Source organism: Ambystoma mexicanum, chromosome 4p (genome assembly GCF_040938575.1).
Source record: "Ambystoma mexicanum isolate Mex_15411 chromosome 4p, UKY_AmexF1_1, whole genome shotgun sequence".
NCBI classification, from domain to species: Eukaryota; Metazoa; Chordata; class Amphibia; order Caudata; family Ambystomatidae; genus Ambystoma; species Ambystoma mexicanum.
The window spans coordinates 1,157,221,753-1,157,240,811 of record NC_090927.1 but is presented as its reverse complement, the minus strand read 5'-3'; the positions used below and the strand labels follow the sequence as shown (position 1 = coordinate 1,157,240,811).

At 45.8% G+C, this 19,059-nt stretch overlaps 1 protein-coding gene across 11 annotated transcripts in view; it reads left to right on the top strand.

Moving 5' to 3' along the window:
• Positions 1 to 19,059, top strand: part of MAP7 (microtubule associated protein 7) — a 1,989,984-nt gene that overhangs the window by 807,931 nt on the left and 1,162,994 nt on the right. For all 11 annotated transcript variants that reach the window (XM_069606765.1, XM_069606764.1, XM_069606762.1 and 8 more), the window contains one exon: positions 3,995 to 4,108. In XM_069606765.1, coding sequence (XP_069462866.1) covers positions 3,995 to 4,108 — 114 coding nt within the window. The remainder of the gene's footprint in view (positions 1 to 3,994; positions 4,109 to 19,059) is intronic.

Sequence of the window (19,059 nt, the reverse complement as noted above, 5' to 3'; positions counted from 1 at the left end):
CTCCCCTTCCTTCGCTTTTCCACTTCCGTGCTAATTTTTCCCTCTGCTGCTGCGACTGAGGCCTAGTCTCTTCAGAGTCACACAGGACCAGACCACCCCACTTTCCAGTCCCCCAACCATCCCTTGCCAGCACTTGCCTTTGGTCCCCCTTCCCCAGACTAGCCCTAAACCGTTTCCACCCTGTCCACTGCACGCATCCTCCCTTCCCCCTCTCCCTCCCATGGCACTTGCCGTCCTGCCACCCCCAGCACTTTATGAACGTTAGATTAAACCAATTACACACTTTGAATGTTTGGGGTTCCGAGGATGGGAATTGAAAAGGTAAAAAGAATATGCCAGTTGTGTAATGTCAAGGGAAAACCAGAGAATTGGAAACATCTGATTCTAGAATGTAACAAAGTGAAGGAATTGCGCTCCCATAAGGTCATTTGTTTCCGTCTTAGAATTATAAACATAGAGGGTTTCTGGTGTTGACTGTTAAATGGCTCTCAAGCAAACATATTTGCACTAGTGCAGTTTATTAAAACTTGTTATAGAGTATTGGGGGAAAACTGGTTGATTTGTGGATGGGCATTGTTTCGGATTATGGATTAAATGGGTTTAATAATTTTAATGTAAGTATTGGATAACGGAGATGGTACGTAGATTGAAATTTATTGGTGTATGGAAATTGTTTGTTTTAGTACTCTGGTTTTAATGTTGTGTATAAAGATTTGTAACAAACCAAAAATACAAAAGAAAAAAGAAGCACTCTACTGCTGATTACATCACATAAGGCATACTCTATGCTATAGCTTGTTCCTATGGTAATTTATTTTAAGCGTGCTCTTTTATCAACAGAACTTCAGTAGACCATTTTGAATTATAAGTTATATTTTGTGAAACGTAGCCTAGTTCACGACAGGCCTTCTTGTAACCCTGCATGTGTTTGCTGAAATAACCTAAACACAATCACTTTCTGTCTGGGTCTCCCTACAGATTAAAAACTATGCATGTTTATCGACGCCCGTAAGCCTCACGGTGACCTGGTGCACCTTATAAATATACTAAAGTAAAGATTAGTGAGGTCATATGTGATATAACCGATGTTGTGTATGAGCAGTGCATCGAGGGAGCGTAAGTTATTTTTGTATAGCTTACCATAAATTGTGAATTTGTATGGTTTTTAGATTTTGCGCTGCAACCTTACGTCCCAGTAGCAGTTTTTTCTCAGAATTTCACATGTTTTATTAGAGCAACTTAATCATGATGTCCCTTTAACAACTGAAAATATATATACATTTATAAGAAAAACAAATACTTTTAAAAATGTCATATACATGTGCCAAATAATATTTAAATTCATAGAAATGTTTTAATTTGTTATGCTAAATGTATTTATCAAATCCATTTAAAAATGGATGTTTGTCTAAAAGAGAATAGACCTGTCATGTTTTTCTCAACTATTTGAATGCAGCACTATTTCTCTGACACTGACTTGGTTATGATGTACAGATTATACATCAGCCCAAATATGAAGTGTGCTCATCTTTTTGATACTGCAAAAAAGAACTGGAGGCCACGTGCCACAGCATTGCATGATCTGACTCTGGGGTTGGTTGTTTTTTTTCTGTGGTAGCAATGTTCTAATTGTAACAAGAACTTGAATGTATTAATGCCCCAGTCATGTTTTTTAATTTGGTTTTCAGAGATTTATAGCAGGCTACAAGTCTGCTTGTTAATTTGAGCTATTGGATGGTGCTTCCGACACCTGTAAGCCAAAACTATTGCATTAGACTACATAATGGGGGGGGGGTGGCATATGAGGAATGACACAGTCTGTAGGTGTTGTATAGTTATTTTCCCACCCATTGACTGCCCATGGAAATGTTAATACCTTTGACCATTCCCACCCAGTTCCTGCCTCTCCCCGCCCAAAACACCTCCTCATGGGAACTCTCTTTAATCTAACTTTGCACTTGAAGTGCCTGGCAGTATTCTTTCAAAGCAGTCTTATGAGATTAAATGGGCCTCATTACAACTCCTGCGGTAGCTGTGCCGGTATAATCGGTAGGCTGCTGCCAGAGTTGTGAATTTTTCCAGCGCATGGCTTCACGGAAACACCAGGGTATTACAGCCGGGCGGTCCGTGAAGTCAGGCGCCGGAAAATGTAAATGCCCATTCACATTTGAGTCCCATACGACTCAATGGGAATGGGAGCAGGGAAGCACAGTGTAAGTCTGCGCACAGGTGCCGTCCTGCCCGCCATGTCAGACCCTGCCGGGAGGACGGACACCCGCCTGCAGTCTCGTAGTGTGCCGGTCCGGTAACAACGTTGCCGGTAGGCTTACCAGCACCGTTGTTACCGGACTGGCACACTTATAATGAGGCCCAGTGACTTAATTGGAGCTGTAAACCTGCTAGTGGTGTAATACAAATGTCTTAACCATGTCTGCCTTCAATCACTCCACTTATAAGCCATCTGCGTGTCATTCTATGAAGTCTTGTTAAAAACAAACATTGGCAAAGCCAACAGTTTTGACTTTTTTAATAAGTCCAAAATAATTATAGTCCCAGAGCTTTATTTGCTAGCCACAATATGAAAAATCAACAAATGAATCTTCCGTTTTTAGTTTGAAAGTAAAATAATGTTGCTAGACCTAAAAAGAAAAAAAAAACTTTATTTGACTGGTTGACCAATAATGTTCATGAACAATTAAGGGAGTGCAGAAATGGTGACAATCATTGACCCCACATTGACAAGCACCCCTAAAATGTGAACATGAAAAAAGTCTAAGAGTTATCCAATATACATGCACAGATCTTGAGATTACAAAAATGATCACACCAAACCAGCTGTAGCCATAATTTGACACACAAACCCCTATTCGAAACAGAACATTGATCTATTTGTGTCACACACACATGCCAAGGCTATCAATCAATGAGGAGTCACTTTAAGCTTTTCTACATTCAAACCCAATTCTGAACCGTGGAAAGTATATGGAAATGTGTCAAATACATGAATACAGTTGAATTGATGAGTGTATTACATTATTACAGATATTAAATCTAGCACAAATAACTACACTGACACAAATGGTAAGTCCAAAGGTGTTTATTGGATCTTTACAATCAACTTGGGCCGGGGACTTTTGGGTAGATCTCAGGGCTAAGCGAGTCCTTGTTTTATTGGAGCTAGGCCTGTCATCTTCTCTTCTATCTCGACTTCCCCAGTCTGCCCACCTCCTTAGCCCAGGCGTCCTTACTGCGATGTTGGTACTAGTGAATGGTAACACCCGCCTGTTTGCTTCTGACTTAGGGTAATAGTGCCTTTCCCATGCCTACATAGAAACCCAAACTGTTGGCATTGCCAATGCTTGTTTTTCTATTTAAATGTAAAACAGCAACACATTTAAAACATAGTTTTGTAAAATTGCTGTTATTGGTAGGAACGTTTTTATGGGAATGTTCCTGGATCACGCTCATATGCATCCAGAATCGAAATCTTTAACTAGAGGTGCATAATTTGTTCTTGCAAACCCTTTGAATGGTTCAGTTTTAGAATCTCTTTAGGTGTTCTGCAAACTATGAAAGATTTCGAACCAAATATGTATCATGCCTTTACTGTGGCCTATTTCTTTCATCGAAGTTCCTTGACTGTTTGCAAATAACACCCAAAAGAAGTAGAAATGTTTCCTAGTATTTCACATTATGAACTGCTCAACTAAATACTTCTTTAACTCACTATCATAATACAACATTACTTTAAACAATATTTCTTTGTGAATCGTAGGGTAATACGCAGCTGTGCATGCCAAGCATGGAGTGTAGAGAAGAGGAGAAACAATGGCTTATATTATGGTAGACTAAACAGTAATATATTTTCTGCCAGCAATCATAACTCACTACCAAATTCTTGTTCAATTATTTCAATCGTAGTTTTGCTAACTCCAGCCTTTCCTTAAACTTGTGAGGAAGTACACTAATATGTTGCTTTTATGGCCACCCTTAGCTCGGCGAAGACAGCTCAGCCCGTGGGAGACTAGTGTTGTTAGCAGACTCCTGACACCCACGCACTCGTTCTTGGCCCGAAGTAAAAGTACTGCTGCCTTGTCTGGAGATTCTGGTGAGCATAAGACTTTTATTATTTCTTAAATGCTGCTAATCTGCCATTAGTCTTTCCTACCCAGTCGTTTGATTCTGTGTGTTAGTGCATTTCCCTTTCTCCTTTTAACACAATTGATCATCTTAAACAGTGACTTTACAGCAGCATGTGAACTGTGTGTGCATTTTCTTAATTGGACAAAAGGTACTGCCACAGTTTACGAATGTGACACTTTAATAATTTTTTATATATGTACTTGGGTGAAATGCTCGCCCCTGTTTCCTCCCGTGGTTGCTTGTAGATCTCTTGCTGCCAAATGGCCAGCCCTCCCCTGTTTTTATCTCCTTGATCCAACTCATTTCTGCTTCGCTCACTGTGTAATTCCCCCTATGAATTGTAAAGTGCTTTGTTGCTTCCCAAAGCTTGATCTGTTATCAATAAATACCCCAATATTTCATTTTTTATTATTAGAGGGAAAATCGAATGCAGAGATTGTGGGTCTTTAAACGTCTTTGAAATAAATAAATGTGGAGTCCATTGTCCTAAGCACAGAAATGGAAAGAAAATTGTAATAAAGGCATGCCTTAACAATCACATTTGATTTCATGTATTGTGTGCTTTTATGTACACTTAGAAGTGCTCACAGGCTTGCTAGACCTTGTCAACAGGTATACCGTGATGCAATTATGTAGACCAAGCACTCTGGCCTACGTGACTGAACAGCCTGAAAACTGTGCTGGTATTGAATATGCCATACGGAACAAGGAAAGCAACATAAACCTGCAGGCTTACTGACCGGTTCTGCTGAATGTTTGGGTTTGACGCACATTTGCAAGCTGAATTACCTACTATAACTCTGTACACAACATTCTCCTTTGGGCCCTGCAGTGTCTCCTTGGTCTTTTATCTGGCAGATTGACAAGCGGCCTATGACTTCAGTTAACCTTTTTAAAACGGGAAAGGAATGGGGTTTTATCTATAGCATAACACGACAAGTCTTCATGGGTCTGGTCTACATCAACCGTGTCCGGTGTACCTTGTCTGGGCAGTAAGGTGTATGTCGGAGAGATTAAGGGTGCTGTGTCGCAACAGCCACTACATGATATGGAAAGCCTGGTTAGAATGGGGAGGATCCTCTAGTTCTTCCCCACATTAATGTGGATTGGGGAAAGGGACTACTACATTGAATACATTTTTGCTACTGGTCTTTCAAATAATTTAATATAGGAGGCAGAGTGAACCGCAGTGGGTCTCATCCATGCAGACCTGCAGAGATCATGTATTGCTACATGGACGCTGGGGTTTACCCACTTGAGTCCCTTGCATGGCTAATCCCTCATAGTTGCAGTAGTCTACCGGCAGAAACAGAGCAATTCCCTGACCTGCAACTTCTCTACTGTGAACCCGAAATATGTTTCACCAGGTATGCATGTTACTAAGTGCCAAGATGTCAGACCAGCCTTTGAAAGGCTCTGGGCACAGAATGGATCACCTAGTGGGGGAAATCACTAAACACACCCTGAAGTCTTGCCACATAAATAATCGCAAAGCAGAAACAATTACCAGTCACTCATGCAAGTCATAGACAGAAGCCTGACTTGGGGGTAAGGGAACACATCCCTATAAAAAAGAGTCTCGGCAGAGTTACAGATGGTGTGGTTGTTTGGTGTAACAGAGCAGTGTGGCATGGAGAGATGAATGTGCCGAGAGAACTGGAAATGCAGGAGGTGGTGGAGGTGAAATGTGTGCTGAATGTGAAGGTTGAAAGAGCTGATGGTACAGGATGTTGGGCAGAGAGAGTACAAGAGGTGGGGAGTGTCCAAAAGAGGTTGGAGGAGAACATTGAGGTGTAGAGTGCAGAAGAGATTGGAAGAAAAGAACATCAGAGAAGGGGAGAGTTCAGAAGAAGTAGAGGAGGTAAAGAGCAGGTATAGGATGCGAAGAAAGAGAGCTAGAGAGGCAAACTGTCAGAATATATGAAAATGATGGTGAAGAACAGACAAGGAAAAATCCTTAGGTGGAGGAGTAGAGAAGGATCAGGACAGAACAGCAGATGGAATTTCCCTTTTCACCTCTGGGCCAGCGACTGCCTGACAGTAAAACAACAGTTGACTACTTGTCTGGAAGAGGTGGGAAGGATGAGTGGGATTGTGCTGGTGAGGTGCGCCAAAAGCTAGCTTGAGTGTCAGAGTTGAGACTTGGAGACAGTCTCCAAGGCATGAGCGAGCGATCATCATTAGGAGGGAAGTGAGGTAAGCTTGGGTAACAAGATGAAACAACTGAGACAGGTGAGTAAAGAAAGATGCAACCAGACACCTAGAGACCGACCTGATCTCCTTCACATCTAGGAGATGCTGTCGATGTTTTTACAATCGAGTCTCAAACTTAACAATAGTGTTTGCATCACCTGAGAGGCGCTATCCAACCAGAAGCTAGCAGGAAGAAACCTGCATGGCACCAGGAGGACATACAACTGAACAGAGTTGTGCCTAATGACTTTAGGAGAGACTATTTGTATCACAGCCATTTCTTTGTGGAGCTACAGAAAGAACAGACTTGCACTTATGAAATCAATCTCTGAGAAATGTGGACAGATATATAGACAAGAATCGCAATCCATACTTTTGCCTGAACTGAAGTCTTCAGAGGGTACCCAGTAACGGTGCAAAGCACTTAATGTCTGGGTTCAACATTACCCTGGAAAGGGAACCTGGGAGGGACATTCTTTTCAGTAAAGGAACTCTGACCAGGGCCTTGAACAGCCTTATGGAAGAAGGTTGCTAGGGAGACTTAATCTTCGAGTTGTTTCTAGTTTATTTGTTTCTTAATCCGAGAGAGATTCCTTATCATATAATTAATGAATGGGGTGACAAGTGGATTTCTGCTTGGACTTCTAAGCCGCTTCCCGATCTTATTGGTGTTAGGAGACCAGCCCTTGGCCACCCTACACTTCCCTTCTGTGCTGGAGTAAAGATCAGTACGTAGCCATCTAGGTACGGTTTTGACACCAACCACGTCTCCTGTAAACACATTATATAAAATGTTCACAAGTTCACGTCTGTTCTTTTCATCAAGTGGGTAAACCCTCGGGTATTCCATTAGCCCATGATCAGGTGGTTTTGCCCACTGGTTGCTAGAACTTTCTTGAGTTTGTTAGGGCATTGGAAACCCAAGTCCACTTCTGCTGTGTAACCAGTCTTCCTCCCTCTTTGCCACTCTCAAGGTCCTCACTTGTGTTTCTTCTTGGGGTTTGATCTATTGTGATCCTTATTTTTTCCCCAGGACCTTTGGGCCATCTTTCCTATTTGCTTGGTGATTTCTCCTCAGGCTCTCTATTATTGGCCCGATATGGAGAATGCCCCCTTAGCTCCTTCCTTTGGGCCTTTTGTCTGCCCTGCTGCCGATTATCTTGTTTTTCTGCTTTAGAGGAGTCATTTCTACCATGACCGTAGTTACCCTCATCTCTAACATGCTTATTTTGTCCACGCCCAGTTGTCTCTTTAGGCTTTTGTGAGCCCCTGTTAAGGCTTCTTTGTTTGGCCTGTCCCTGCATCATTTTGCCCTCCTTCAGTTTCTTCAGATCATAACCCAAAATTCAAAGGTTCTGCGACTCCTTGTTTAAGATGGTACTCACAATTATAGATGCTATGTGTAAGTAAGTACAGTCAACCCGCCCTTTCTCACAAGGTTCAATTATTTTTAGGTCATGTGAGGTCAGTTGACGTAGGTCCAGAACATTGTCAAAAATACAAAGCGTTGAGTTCCTGCTTAGTATAAATCCATCTTTTTTTTCCTTTATCCTCTCCAATCTGAAGATACACTTGCTCTTGATAAGTTTATTCTATGTTCTCCTAGTCCTTTCACCACTTCTATCCTGCATTTCTCTGCCCTTACTCCATTCCCTTTCTTTTCTTCGCGGGCTATGGTTGGGAGAGAGCTCCAGCTTTCTCTTGTCCACTGATTTGTCTGCGTGATCCTTGCTCCTTGGGGAGATGGCCTTTTTTGCTCCTTTCTGAGGTAGATAAAGACTTGTTCTTTAGTGATTTTCTAGTGCGGGGCTCCTGAGTCTTCTGTTTTTCTTCCATGGTTCTGAACGATTCCTCCCCATTCTCAGTTCCTCTCCTTTTCTGTGGATTTATCTCTCTCAACAGTTCAGATCTTGTTACATACTCTGTTGTTGCTCTAGCCTTAGGCGTTGGTAGATCAGATTTGGTATCTTCAACCGTGTATGTACTTGGATTCATTAAGGCCTCCAAAGTGCTAACTTCCTCCTCCTGTTTCGCTTCTTCTGAGAATTTCCTCTTCCTCGTCACTTTGTTATTTTGTGATGTTTCCTTGACAGTGTTAATCTGCTTCGTCTTACACTTGGCCACCGCGATGCGCCTTGGCTGTTCTGGCGAGTTCGATGTTTGAAGGACCACAACCTCTGCCTCCATTTTGTCCGAGCAATGCCCTGGTTTTAGAGCTGGTTTGTCCATGGCCTTGGTTCTTCGGGAAAAAAAGCTACCACACTCTTTCTGTTTTGTACTGCTGTACTTGCCCTGGGGTACCATTCCCGACACAACACTGGATGTACTCGAGGTTATCTCCAAGCGGTCCAAATTGATAAAGCCATTGTCTGGCGCACTCGCATGCTTTTCGTAGTTCTTTGACACACTGCTTTTTGAAGCGTGGTTATCCCTTTTCTCCTTTACTGATATCACTCCATCCATGTCCATCGCACACGATGTCCCTTGCATTCTCTTTTCTTGCTTCCCTAATCATTAACTGCTTTTCTAAGTATGACAATTTTGTATGCATTAGTGCGATAATTGTTGATTGATCTCTCACTGATTCATTCAGGGCTTTATATAATTTGCTAAAGGAAGCAAGAGCTATCGTCACAGTTGACATTATTGCCATTAGATCTGCTTTCTTTTGTGGTGTTTCCCTTATGCCCCCTTGTAAGGACTTCCGTCCTCTTCTTATCCAGCTAGGGGAGGTGATCATCTCCGGTGATCTTGTTGGTTTTCCATTACTATCAGAGTTTGGTTGACTCCTCAAAGTTCTCTTAGAAGAATTGATGTCCGTCTCACCCTTATGGGGGCCGATACTTTCCTTCTGGTGTTCACCATGTACATGTACTGTGTCTTCCGATTGAGGGCTAAAGGGGGACATCCCTCTACTTTTCTAACCCCTGCCCCACCGCTCAATAATGCAGGGCCTCCAGTAGCCTTGCCAACATTTAGGCTTTGGTCCCTTAACTCCAGCCCTGTTTCCTAAGTGTCTCAGGTGGAAGTTTCCTGTAATGCCATCTCACTGGAGTTGCTGTTGGTATAGGTGTTACTGGTGGTTCAGGTGCTGTTTCCGCCACCCCTTGAGGGGTATTGCTGGTTTCCTCTGGCAGAATAAGATCTTCCACCGCCACCCATCCCTCTAACAGATCTACATCTGAGATTTCTTTCGAACTCGGGTCTGTGTTTACCCCCTTTGTTTAAAAAAAAGTTAGGGGGTTATGGTCGTTTAGCTTGTTTAACTTGTTGTGCTGCATTGAAGGAGTCTTGAGGCTTGTGCCTCTATAGTAGGCTTTCCTTAAGTGCTTACCAGCCTTCATTTATTTTCTTTTGTTTAGATACAGTTATTGTACGTTCTTTATTTTTTAGTGTTTTATTTCCTTCTGCCGTAGGAAGAGGCCAGCGGGTGTCAGTAACAGGTCTCCCGGGTTCCGCCACTTTGGGCTTCACCATCTCTCTCTCTGAGGCCGTGCTCTTGATGCTTCCACTTTCAGCCTCACCCGCTGGCTGCTCTCCCGCAACCTGACGATCACTTGCTGGCTCCACCTCCTCATCCTGCTCCACTTCCCTCCCCCGGATGGCTGAGGCATCCAGGCATTCCCCATCCTCGATCGACCCCCGCTCCCGAACACTCCTCCCGTTCCCCCTCTCGCTCCTCCTCCAAACCCTCTGCTTCCACCCGGTCCAAGCCGCGTCCCACGGCATGTACCTCGACTGCCACTATCTGGAGGGACAGCATGGCAATGTGGAGTGAGCCCGGGGGTGGAGCGTCGCGCCTCAATGCCAATTCATCTGTTTTCAAGCCCTGCGGGGTCAGCGACTCCCAACAAGCTGCCGCCTCGGTCCCCTCCGCTGCCGGATTGACTGTAGGGGTAAGAGGGTCCACTCTTTGTATTGTCTCTTTTGGGAAATGCGCCGGCGTTAGCTGCCCCAAACTTTCTATGCACCCATTGCCACTCTTGCAGCTCGCTACTAGTAGTCTCCTGGTTATTCAGCTGGGCTATTGATACTGTCGGGGGAGCGCTAACCGTTGGTTTAGGAGGTAAGTTTGTGTAATTGTTAATTGAAAACCTTAGTGTAGGCACACGTAGCAGTCTGCTTCTCGACTCAAGGAATCCTTCACGGCGGGGTTGGGCTCTCCTCAAGCGGTGCTCCTCCAGCTCTTCCATCGCTGTTGCTGCTGTCCTGCTTGTCAGGACTGCACCACTCAGCAACCACTCTGTGGCCGCTCCGCAGCAAAACTGGGTTTTTATGGATACTCCACCCAGTCAGTCAGCCCACAGCATAGGCAGAGTAGGACGACTCCACACAGGAACAGAGGTAAGGAGTGACTGCAGGACTGCACCACTCAGCAACCACTCTGCGGCTTCTCTGCGGCAAAACTGGGTTCTTATGGATACTCCACCAAGTTAGTCAGCCCACAGCATAGGCAGCGTAGACAGACTCCACACAGGAACACAGGTAAGGAGTGACTGCAGGATTGCACCAATCAGCAACCACTCCTTTTGTTTTTCCGGGGTAGATGAATTCTCTATGTAAAACTCTTTTATGTACCAAGTGTCATGAATACTATCCAGTACAGTGTATGTTAAATGTTGGGAATGTGTTGGCTCTGACCAAATTGTCAAAATCATAAACTATCGTGTCTTTGTGGAATCTTTACTAAGCCACTATTGAGGGTCATTGTGGTTACATGTGGTTACGGGTTTATCCTGATCAATTGTTATTGGAAGTTTATCAATAACCCACCATCGTAGATCCTCCTCTGTGATTCATCTGACAGAAATGGGACACCATTGCAGCCGTAACCACTCTGTTGCATATTCTTGACTCATGTTCCTTGATGCGCAAATGAACTGCGCGCATATTTGTACCAACATACAATGTATTGCAGGAACAACTAATAACATAAATAACACAAGCCGTTCTACAATTAGCAAAATACTGCAACATCCATATTCAGCACTCATCTTGCAGAGCTCAGTGCCTGCACTGCAGGATAAGGCTACATGGTATGCTTCCAAAAAGGATCCCTCCAGCAACAGACACAAGATTATAGCGGCCCACCATCAACTACATTAGCCTCACTGGCACTCCACTAAGAGTGTCATTAACAACTGAAACGATTAAGGCACCTGGACTGAATGTTTGCCTTGCAAATATCATTTTGAGGCCTAAGTAGGGTAACAACCGGACAGTCTGTGGGAATTACCACCTCATTTCCATTTTAAACACAGATTTAAAGATTCTAACAAATATTCTTTCAGACAGGGTACAGGAAAAAAGTTGGGAAATAATGCACAGCCACTTGGATGGTTTAATTGAAGGGAAGTCTCATGCCGACCATCTTATTTTGTTATTCTTGTAATGCACTGCATGCCACTGATGGCCTCAGGACATGTGTGCAAGACAAAAGCAGCAAGACTGTGATAGGGGAGAGTTGCTACAGACGGAAGAAACGTTGTGAGGTCCTTATGGAATCTGGGCAGGTTGGGTTGCCAACAGAGCGTTTCAGAGTGTAGTGCTGGTGGTAGAGCTGACTTGGCCTGCGATTGATGGATTTTGATCAATGATGAAGCCAGTGGGCCTCATCACGAGTTGGGCAGTATTTCCGGCTGTAATACCGACGACTGTAATAGCCCTAGCACCCCCGGCCCGGTGGTAGTACCACCGGATCACGGTTCTGGCCTTAACGGTAAATCCCCATTCCTGATTGGGTCCATTGGATCCAATGGGGAATTTTTGGTGCTAATACTGCGGGCTAATCAAGCCGGCTATAATACCACAAAAAACAGGGATTTTCACCTCCAGAAAAAAGCTGGCGGTAAAACACCCAATATAGCGCCCAACTCGTGATAGGGCCAGCACTTAAATGCGGCGTTAATACTGTTACCACCGCATTTAAGGGCTACAGCCCAACTTGTGATGAGGCCCAGTGTCTTAAACATAGTTGTGTAGGAGAGGACCAATTTTCAAGGTAAGAGGGCCAGGGAAGTTTGCTCCATTGGTGAGGGCTGGCTATCTCCAAGGAGCACGTTTTTTGTTTTATTGTATAATATGCCATTTACCCTGTCGAGGGGCAACCGGCAGAGATGCCTCATGTGTCTCCTTCTTTTATCAGTCGCATTGGACCCACTCGCATGTAAAATCAGTTCCTCTCCTGAGATTGGGGTATCACACAGAGGTTAGATTCAAGAACAATTATTCTGTTTGCAAATGATATACTCTTTGACTTGCAACTTCCAGAGTTGGTCCTTTATAGCATATTAATCCTTCCAGAGGAATATGGAGCCCAATCTGGATGTAAGATCATTTCAAATAAGAATGCATTTCTGGCAATATCTGCCAACACCCCAAGAGTGTTTTGGCAAGGGAACTAGGGCTGTCTTTTACCAACTACTCAGATATCTGGGTATTCATTTGTACTGGAAGCATAGATACCATAAAGGCAACAGAAACATATTCATCTTTGACAATTAAATAAGGCTCCCGATCTCTTTCATAGGAAGGGTCTCCCTGTTAAAAATGGTTACATCTCTGCAAGTCAATCAGTTACCTTCCCCTGGACATTAGTCTGACCTATTTCCAGAGGATCAAACAATGGATGGTCTCTTTTACACCCAGAATTAAGTAATTGGTCCTTGTAAGGAAGGCATGGCATCGAGCAGTAGACACTGACACAATGGATACAAGTTTTGAAAAGCCTTTATTTAGTATTTTGATTTGGTTGGTATAATTCCTAACTGGCCCTAATTCTAGAATAGGAGTAGTCTCGACCATTAAAAATATAACAAACAAGTCCAAGTCAGACTAGTCAAAATAAAAAGGCCTATACTCAGCAAACGTAACCTTGCCCTCCTTCTCAAAATGACAAATGTGTTAAGGCAATACAAAAGGAAAATGGTGTCTTAAAAGAAATGTCAGAATGGCTTGAGTAATAACTCCCTTCCCTACATTCAGCCGCACGGTTCTAGGGAGTTCCTTAAAAAGGATAGGTGGTTGGCACAAATCTATCCGTCTTGCACACTTTGGCTTACTGGCACAATTCAACAGTTCAGTATTGGACTTTCATTTCTGGTAGTTCAATCACTTCTTTAGGCTTTGTCCGTCTTGTCATCAATACTCTATTCACATCACAGTTCGGTACAGGCTTCCCTCTGCCGGGCTCGAGCCTGTCTTCTTTGTGGGGTGTTCCTTCCCCACGTTTTATCTTGTATATCTTTTCACTGTCGAAGACTTTCAAAACTGCAAGGAGTTTACATAGACCTCTGCATGACCACTTCAATTCACAATCTTCCTCATCTTGTAACTCTAGTGCCTCTTGGTACTTGTAGTTTGTATTCTCTTTAGTTTGCCCTTTCCAAAGTTCATATACGTTGCCCTCTTGACATATTCAGAGTTCACATACTTTGCTTTACTTTTATAACATTTCACGAAGACTTTCGAATGTGCGACTTCGCCTCGCAGGACCACTCTGTTACTTTGTATCCTTTCGTTTTACAATTGAGCAATTGTCCTTTCCATTCGCGTTTTATCAGCACACGCACAACCTTCAACTTTTGGATAATAGTTACTTTTAACACAAACCAGACTTTTGTTGCTTTCGATAACTGACTGGTCGTGTTAATTGGTCTTCTTTCATCTTATTCATGCAGCAGTCTAGGCCGTTAGCAACGTCTCCTCTGCTCCTCCCCAACTCTGTCGGTCACCCGAGAGGGTCGCAGGCCGCTTTCATGCACCTTCAAGGTTTCTTTCCTCCGCTCACTCGGTTTCAACCTGGGAACACTTACCAAAGTGTAGATTTCTCGCCTGGCTCTCTCTCGATCCGTACAACTGCTGATCAGACTGATCAGACTGTTAGCCTTTCAACTTCCACAGCCTGGTTCGCATCACCCCGAAAGAGCTGTTACTTCTCTTGCCCAGCCGTGCTCAAAGTGTGCCTGTGCACGCCACCTTTTATTCTCACAGGGAGTGTTAACAAGTGGCAGGTGTGCATTGTTAGGAATACGTGCCTGACTTTGCCTGGCCTCATTACAGGGACATGGCCAATGCAAGTAAGCAGTGGTAATTTTTCTGATCTAATTCCTCATTTTCCTTGGCTCAGTACTGTTGTCAATGTAGAGTGGGGAGGAATTATGGGAGTTGTAGTTTCCCATAAAATAAGCAGGGATAGGGGTTAGATGGTTTGTGGAAAAATGGGGATAATGTGTCTCACCATTGGGTGCTTCTACCCCAATCCCCGAGGATCCCCTACCCAGGTGACCCTTCCTCGCTTGCCCACCCCCTGGGTCAGGATCCAAAAGTGATGGCCTTTCCCTGGCCACCTCAGTACGGGGTCCTCGGGGACTAGGTTGTGAAACACCATCTGGTTTTTCACATCCTGTACAAAAGCCTCTCTAAAGAAGATTGCAGTTTCCCCTATCTTAAATTGTTCACGTGAGCCATTTGTAAAGCCCAGCGTGCTAGATTGCGAAGCTGTGAATGGAAACACCCACGTGCATGTGGTTTGAAAGATATGATGTTCATCCCTTTCGTATCTGACAGCAGGTCAACCAGGTTTGGCATCCACAGACAGAATAACCTGATCCCAATAAATACGAGAGATACCTGGCGACAAATACAAAAGAAAGTGGCCCTGAATATTGATCGCTGTCTCATAGTCTCTCCAAATGGTATAGTCCCAAATTCAGGATCATAAAATATTTCGCATACTAGCCCATTGTATTCAAGACCATCAATTTAAATAATTTGCAGACTTGAAACAGACCTTCAAAATTGGGATTTTGGGAGATATTTGAAGCTCTGACATTACATAGGTATCAAGATGGGGGAACTGGGAAACTTAGACCTTATGGACAGACATAAGTTGATAAATAACTTACATGTGCCTAATGAAACATAGCATCTCTTGGGCCTATGCTTTTATCCAGGCGTTCCCGGCCGCGTTAGAGTGACTGGGAACCCCGAACCGAACAGACCGTCTCCTGTGTGGGTCTGTGGCGGGAGGGGGCTCACGGAGGAAAGCAGGGCTGGGGACTCGCCCACAACAGTGGCGACGAGGTCGGCACCACACCCGGGCACGGCGGTGATTAAAAGAATTATTTTTCTTCCCGAACGAGGAGAGTTGCATCTCGTTCTATGCAGCGGAGAGGGAGTGGCACATGCGGCTTGGCGGCCATTTTACTAATGAAGCCTAGGATGATCGCAGCCCTCTAGAAGGGTGCCTGTTCACCATCCTGGCCCAATTTTTGGACCCATCGGCAGCGGACAGCTGTTCATGCAAGCACAGCACATAAAATATACAAATTTTGCATTTTGAGGTGCATTTGAGTTGAGTTGAGGTGAGGTGCTGGGAGTGGCCTGCTGTGTTTTCTTTGTTGGACCCCTAGGCCTGCCTGGCTCAATTTTTTGACACATTGGGGACTGATCCACTTTTCACCTGTATTTGGCTGCTACACTTTGTGTGTGTTCTGTACTGGTCGAGTGGGAATGCTCATGGCCCAATTCTGACTGTTTGCAGTGGGGGTGAAGGTCAAGGCAGCCTCCTATCTACTCCTTTTCAACTGGAAGAAGACCGCTGGTGTGAGTTGCGGCCCCATCTGTAATCTAGGTGGGGTGCCTGTGCGCTCATACCCATGAATGACCAGGCTGACCAAGCAGCAGCCCAACCTGTTGTGCAACCTGTCCCTCAGCCTGGGGCTCTTGCCCCATGCTTCCAGCAATGGCTCAGATGAGACCACCAGGGGCGGAGCAGCCAATCCCTCAGTTTGACATCTCCGGGGCTCCTTCCAGCCTGAGGCCCAGATGGAAGCGGGGGATAGACGCTTGGACATGTACTTCCGGGCCACCATGGAAACAAATGAGGACAGTAAACTGGCAAACCTTTTATACTCTGCGGGGCCACCGGGGCACAAGATCTTTGAGTCCCTTCAACCTGTGGATGCCTCCTATGGGCGGCAAAGGCTGCGCTTCATGATTATTTTCTGCCCCTAGCAAATGTGGATTATGGGTGTTTTGTTATGACTTTCACCCGTCAAAAGGATGATGAGTCTCTGGACACCTTCTATGGCCGTTTGCGACAGCTGTCAGTAGCGTGCGTCTGTGACAATCCGGCTGCGATGGTCAGCAATCAGCTGATTCAGGGATGCATATCGGGCAGCCTTCGCAGACAGGTACTGCGACAGCCAGGGATCACCTTACCTCGCATCCTTGAACTGGGTCGGTGCCAAGAGGTGTCTGAGGTGCGGGCATCCAAAATGGAGGCTGGGGTGCAGCCAGGTAAAGTGGAGGAGGTGTGTGCTGTAGGCTGTGGCGCAGGTGGCAGAGGTGCCAGGAGGCCATCAGGCAACTTCCGTGATCGGGGCGGAAAACAGGGGGAGGCATGCCTAAAGTGTGGGTATGACCTGCCTCACCCTGCGGAGTGCCCGGCTGCGGGAAAAGCGTGTGGCCAGTCTGGTCTGGCTGATCACTATGCCCACATGTGTTGAGCCTCCCTACCTGTGGTGGTGCCGAGAGGTCCAGTCCGGTCTGGCTACTTTTGCCAGTCACGCCCGCCAAATGTTGCCCAAGTTGACCAAGGTGAAGAGGGTGCCCGACCCGAAGAGGAGAATATCTTCTTTGTGTCCAGTGTCGGGGCCCTGCCATCAAAGAACAGGCGACAACCGCAATGTCTAGTGACAGTCAACAAGTCATCCGTCCCGGTGCTGGTGGACACTGGAGCATTCGTCAACGTCATGGCAAGAGAACATTACGATGCCATGGAGTGCCCCCCACAACTGGCTGCTCCCAAGTAACGTATATTCACTTTTAGGGTTCACAACCAATTCCCCTCGACAGTGCTTTTGTGGCTGATGTGGGACACAGAATTTCTCGGATAAGGGCTTGCTTCTATGTGACACCTGTAAGTAGCAACACTCTGTTAAGCTGCGCGGCGGCTGAAGCCCTAGGACTTGTGAGTTTTGCGTACTCTGTGTATGTTGAGGACATTCAAATGCTACTCGACAAGTACTCCAGACTGTTTGAAGGTATTGGGCAAATGGCATTTGACCCGGTGAGGCTACACATTGACGAATCGGTGCAACCAATCGCTCTCAAACATCGACGGGTGCCTTTCCATTTGCGGCAGCTGGTGGATCGAGAACTGGACAATCTGGTCTCCCTTGATATCATCGAAAAGGTTGAAGGCCCAACCCCCTGGAAGTCCCCCATCATAGTAGCAAGAAAGCCGAAGCAGCCAGACTTAGTGAGAATTTGTGTAGACATGTGCCTCCCCAACAAGGCCATCAAGAGAGAGAGGCATTTAACACCAGCCATTGACAACATCATCACTGAGTTACAGGGAGCCAGGTTATTTTCCAAATTAGACCTTAGAGCTCGATACCACCAGGTGGTGCTGCACCCTGAGTCACGGTATATCACGACATTCACCACCCATAGGGGATTATACCGTTACAAAAGACTAAGCTTTGGATTGTCCTCTGCAGTGGAAGTCTTTTAAAACATTATACGTGGGGCTCTGGCGAACCTGGATGGAGTCCTCAACATCAGTGATGATATCCTGGTTTTTGCCAAGTCACAAACGGAACACTTAAACAGACTGGCCAAGACGTTTGAACGGCTCCACTCCCTTGGCCTAACGCTGCAGCGGGGTACTCAGCCACGGGAGGTGGTGCATGCAGACTTTGGGTCCACGACCCGTGTGACACACTTCCTGGTGGTGGACGAGTGGTCCAGGTACCATGAAGTTGAGTTTGTGGAGTCTGTCGCCTTTGAGAACGTGGTGGTGGCGATGGAGAAAATATTTGCAGCTCTTGGACTCCCCAAAGTGCTGTGTTCGGACAATGGTGCGCCTTTTAAAGGTGAGGGCTTTGCGCGCTGATGGAGAGCTATGGAATCCATTGCAGGAAGGTTACCCCACTGTGGCCTAGGGAAAATGGGGAGGCAGAGAGAATGATGAGGACTCTCAATAAGGTGTTCCGCATCACGCAGGGGCAAGGCCAGTGCCTACAGAGGGCGCTATTCCAGTTTCTGCATGTATACCGGACCACCCCGCACACATCGACGGGGGTGGCGCCTGCAGAAGCGCTCTTCAGACGGTGCCCGAGAGGGCTGATACCTATGGTCAGGGAGAAAGAGCCGGCTGTCATTGATGATCAACAGGTGGAACGTGACCGGAGGCGAAGGACTGACCAGGAGAACCAGAGAAGACGCACCAGGTCTCAGTAGCTGATTCCCGGGGACGAGGTGCTTATCAAGAACAGGCATCCCCACGGGAAAATGTCATTGACTTACGAGCCAGAACCGTTGGATGTGGTGGCTGTCAAGGGGTCCATGGTAACGGCCTTGGACGGCAAGGCGTCTGTAACCCGAAAATGTGAGTTTGTTTAAAAGACTGGGAGAACCTCGGGCAGAGGTATCCCCGGACAGGGACATAATGTAGGTACCAGATGAGGGTGGTATTGTGGCCCCTTCTCCCTGCCCTTCAGCGAGAGAGATGGTCGACGATGGATCCCCTATCCAGGAGGCGGGCAGGAGGTACCCCTTAAGGACAGGGCGAGGGAAACCTGTCCGCCTCAGTGACTATGTGCTGGAGTCGTGAGTCCGGATGAACTGGCTGGGACGCAGAAGTGTCACAGGGATCCGGGTGGCTGTGATTAAAGGGGTCTAGTGTGGGATTTTGTTGCTGCGAATCGTGTGGGT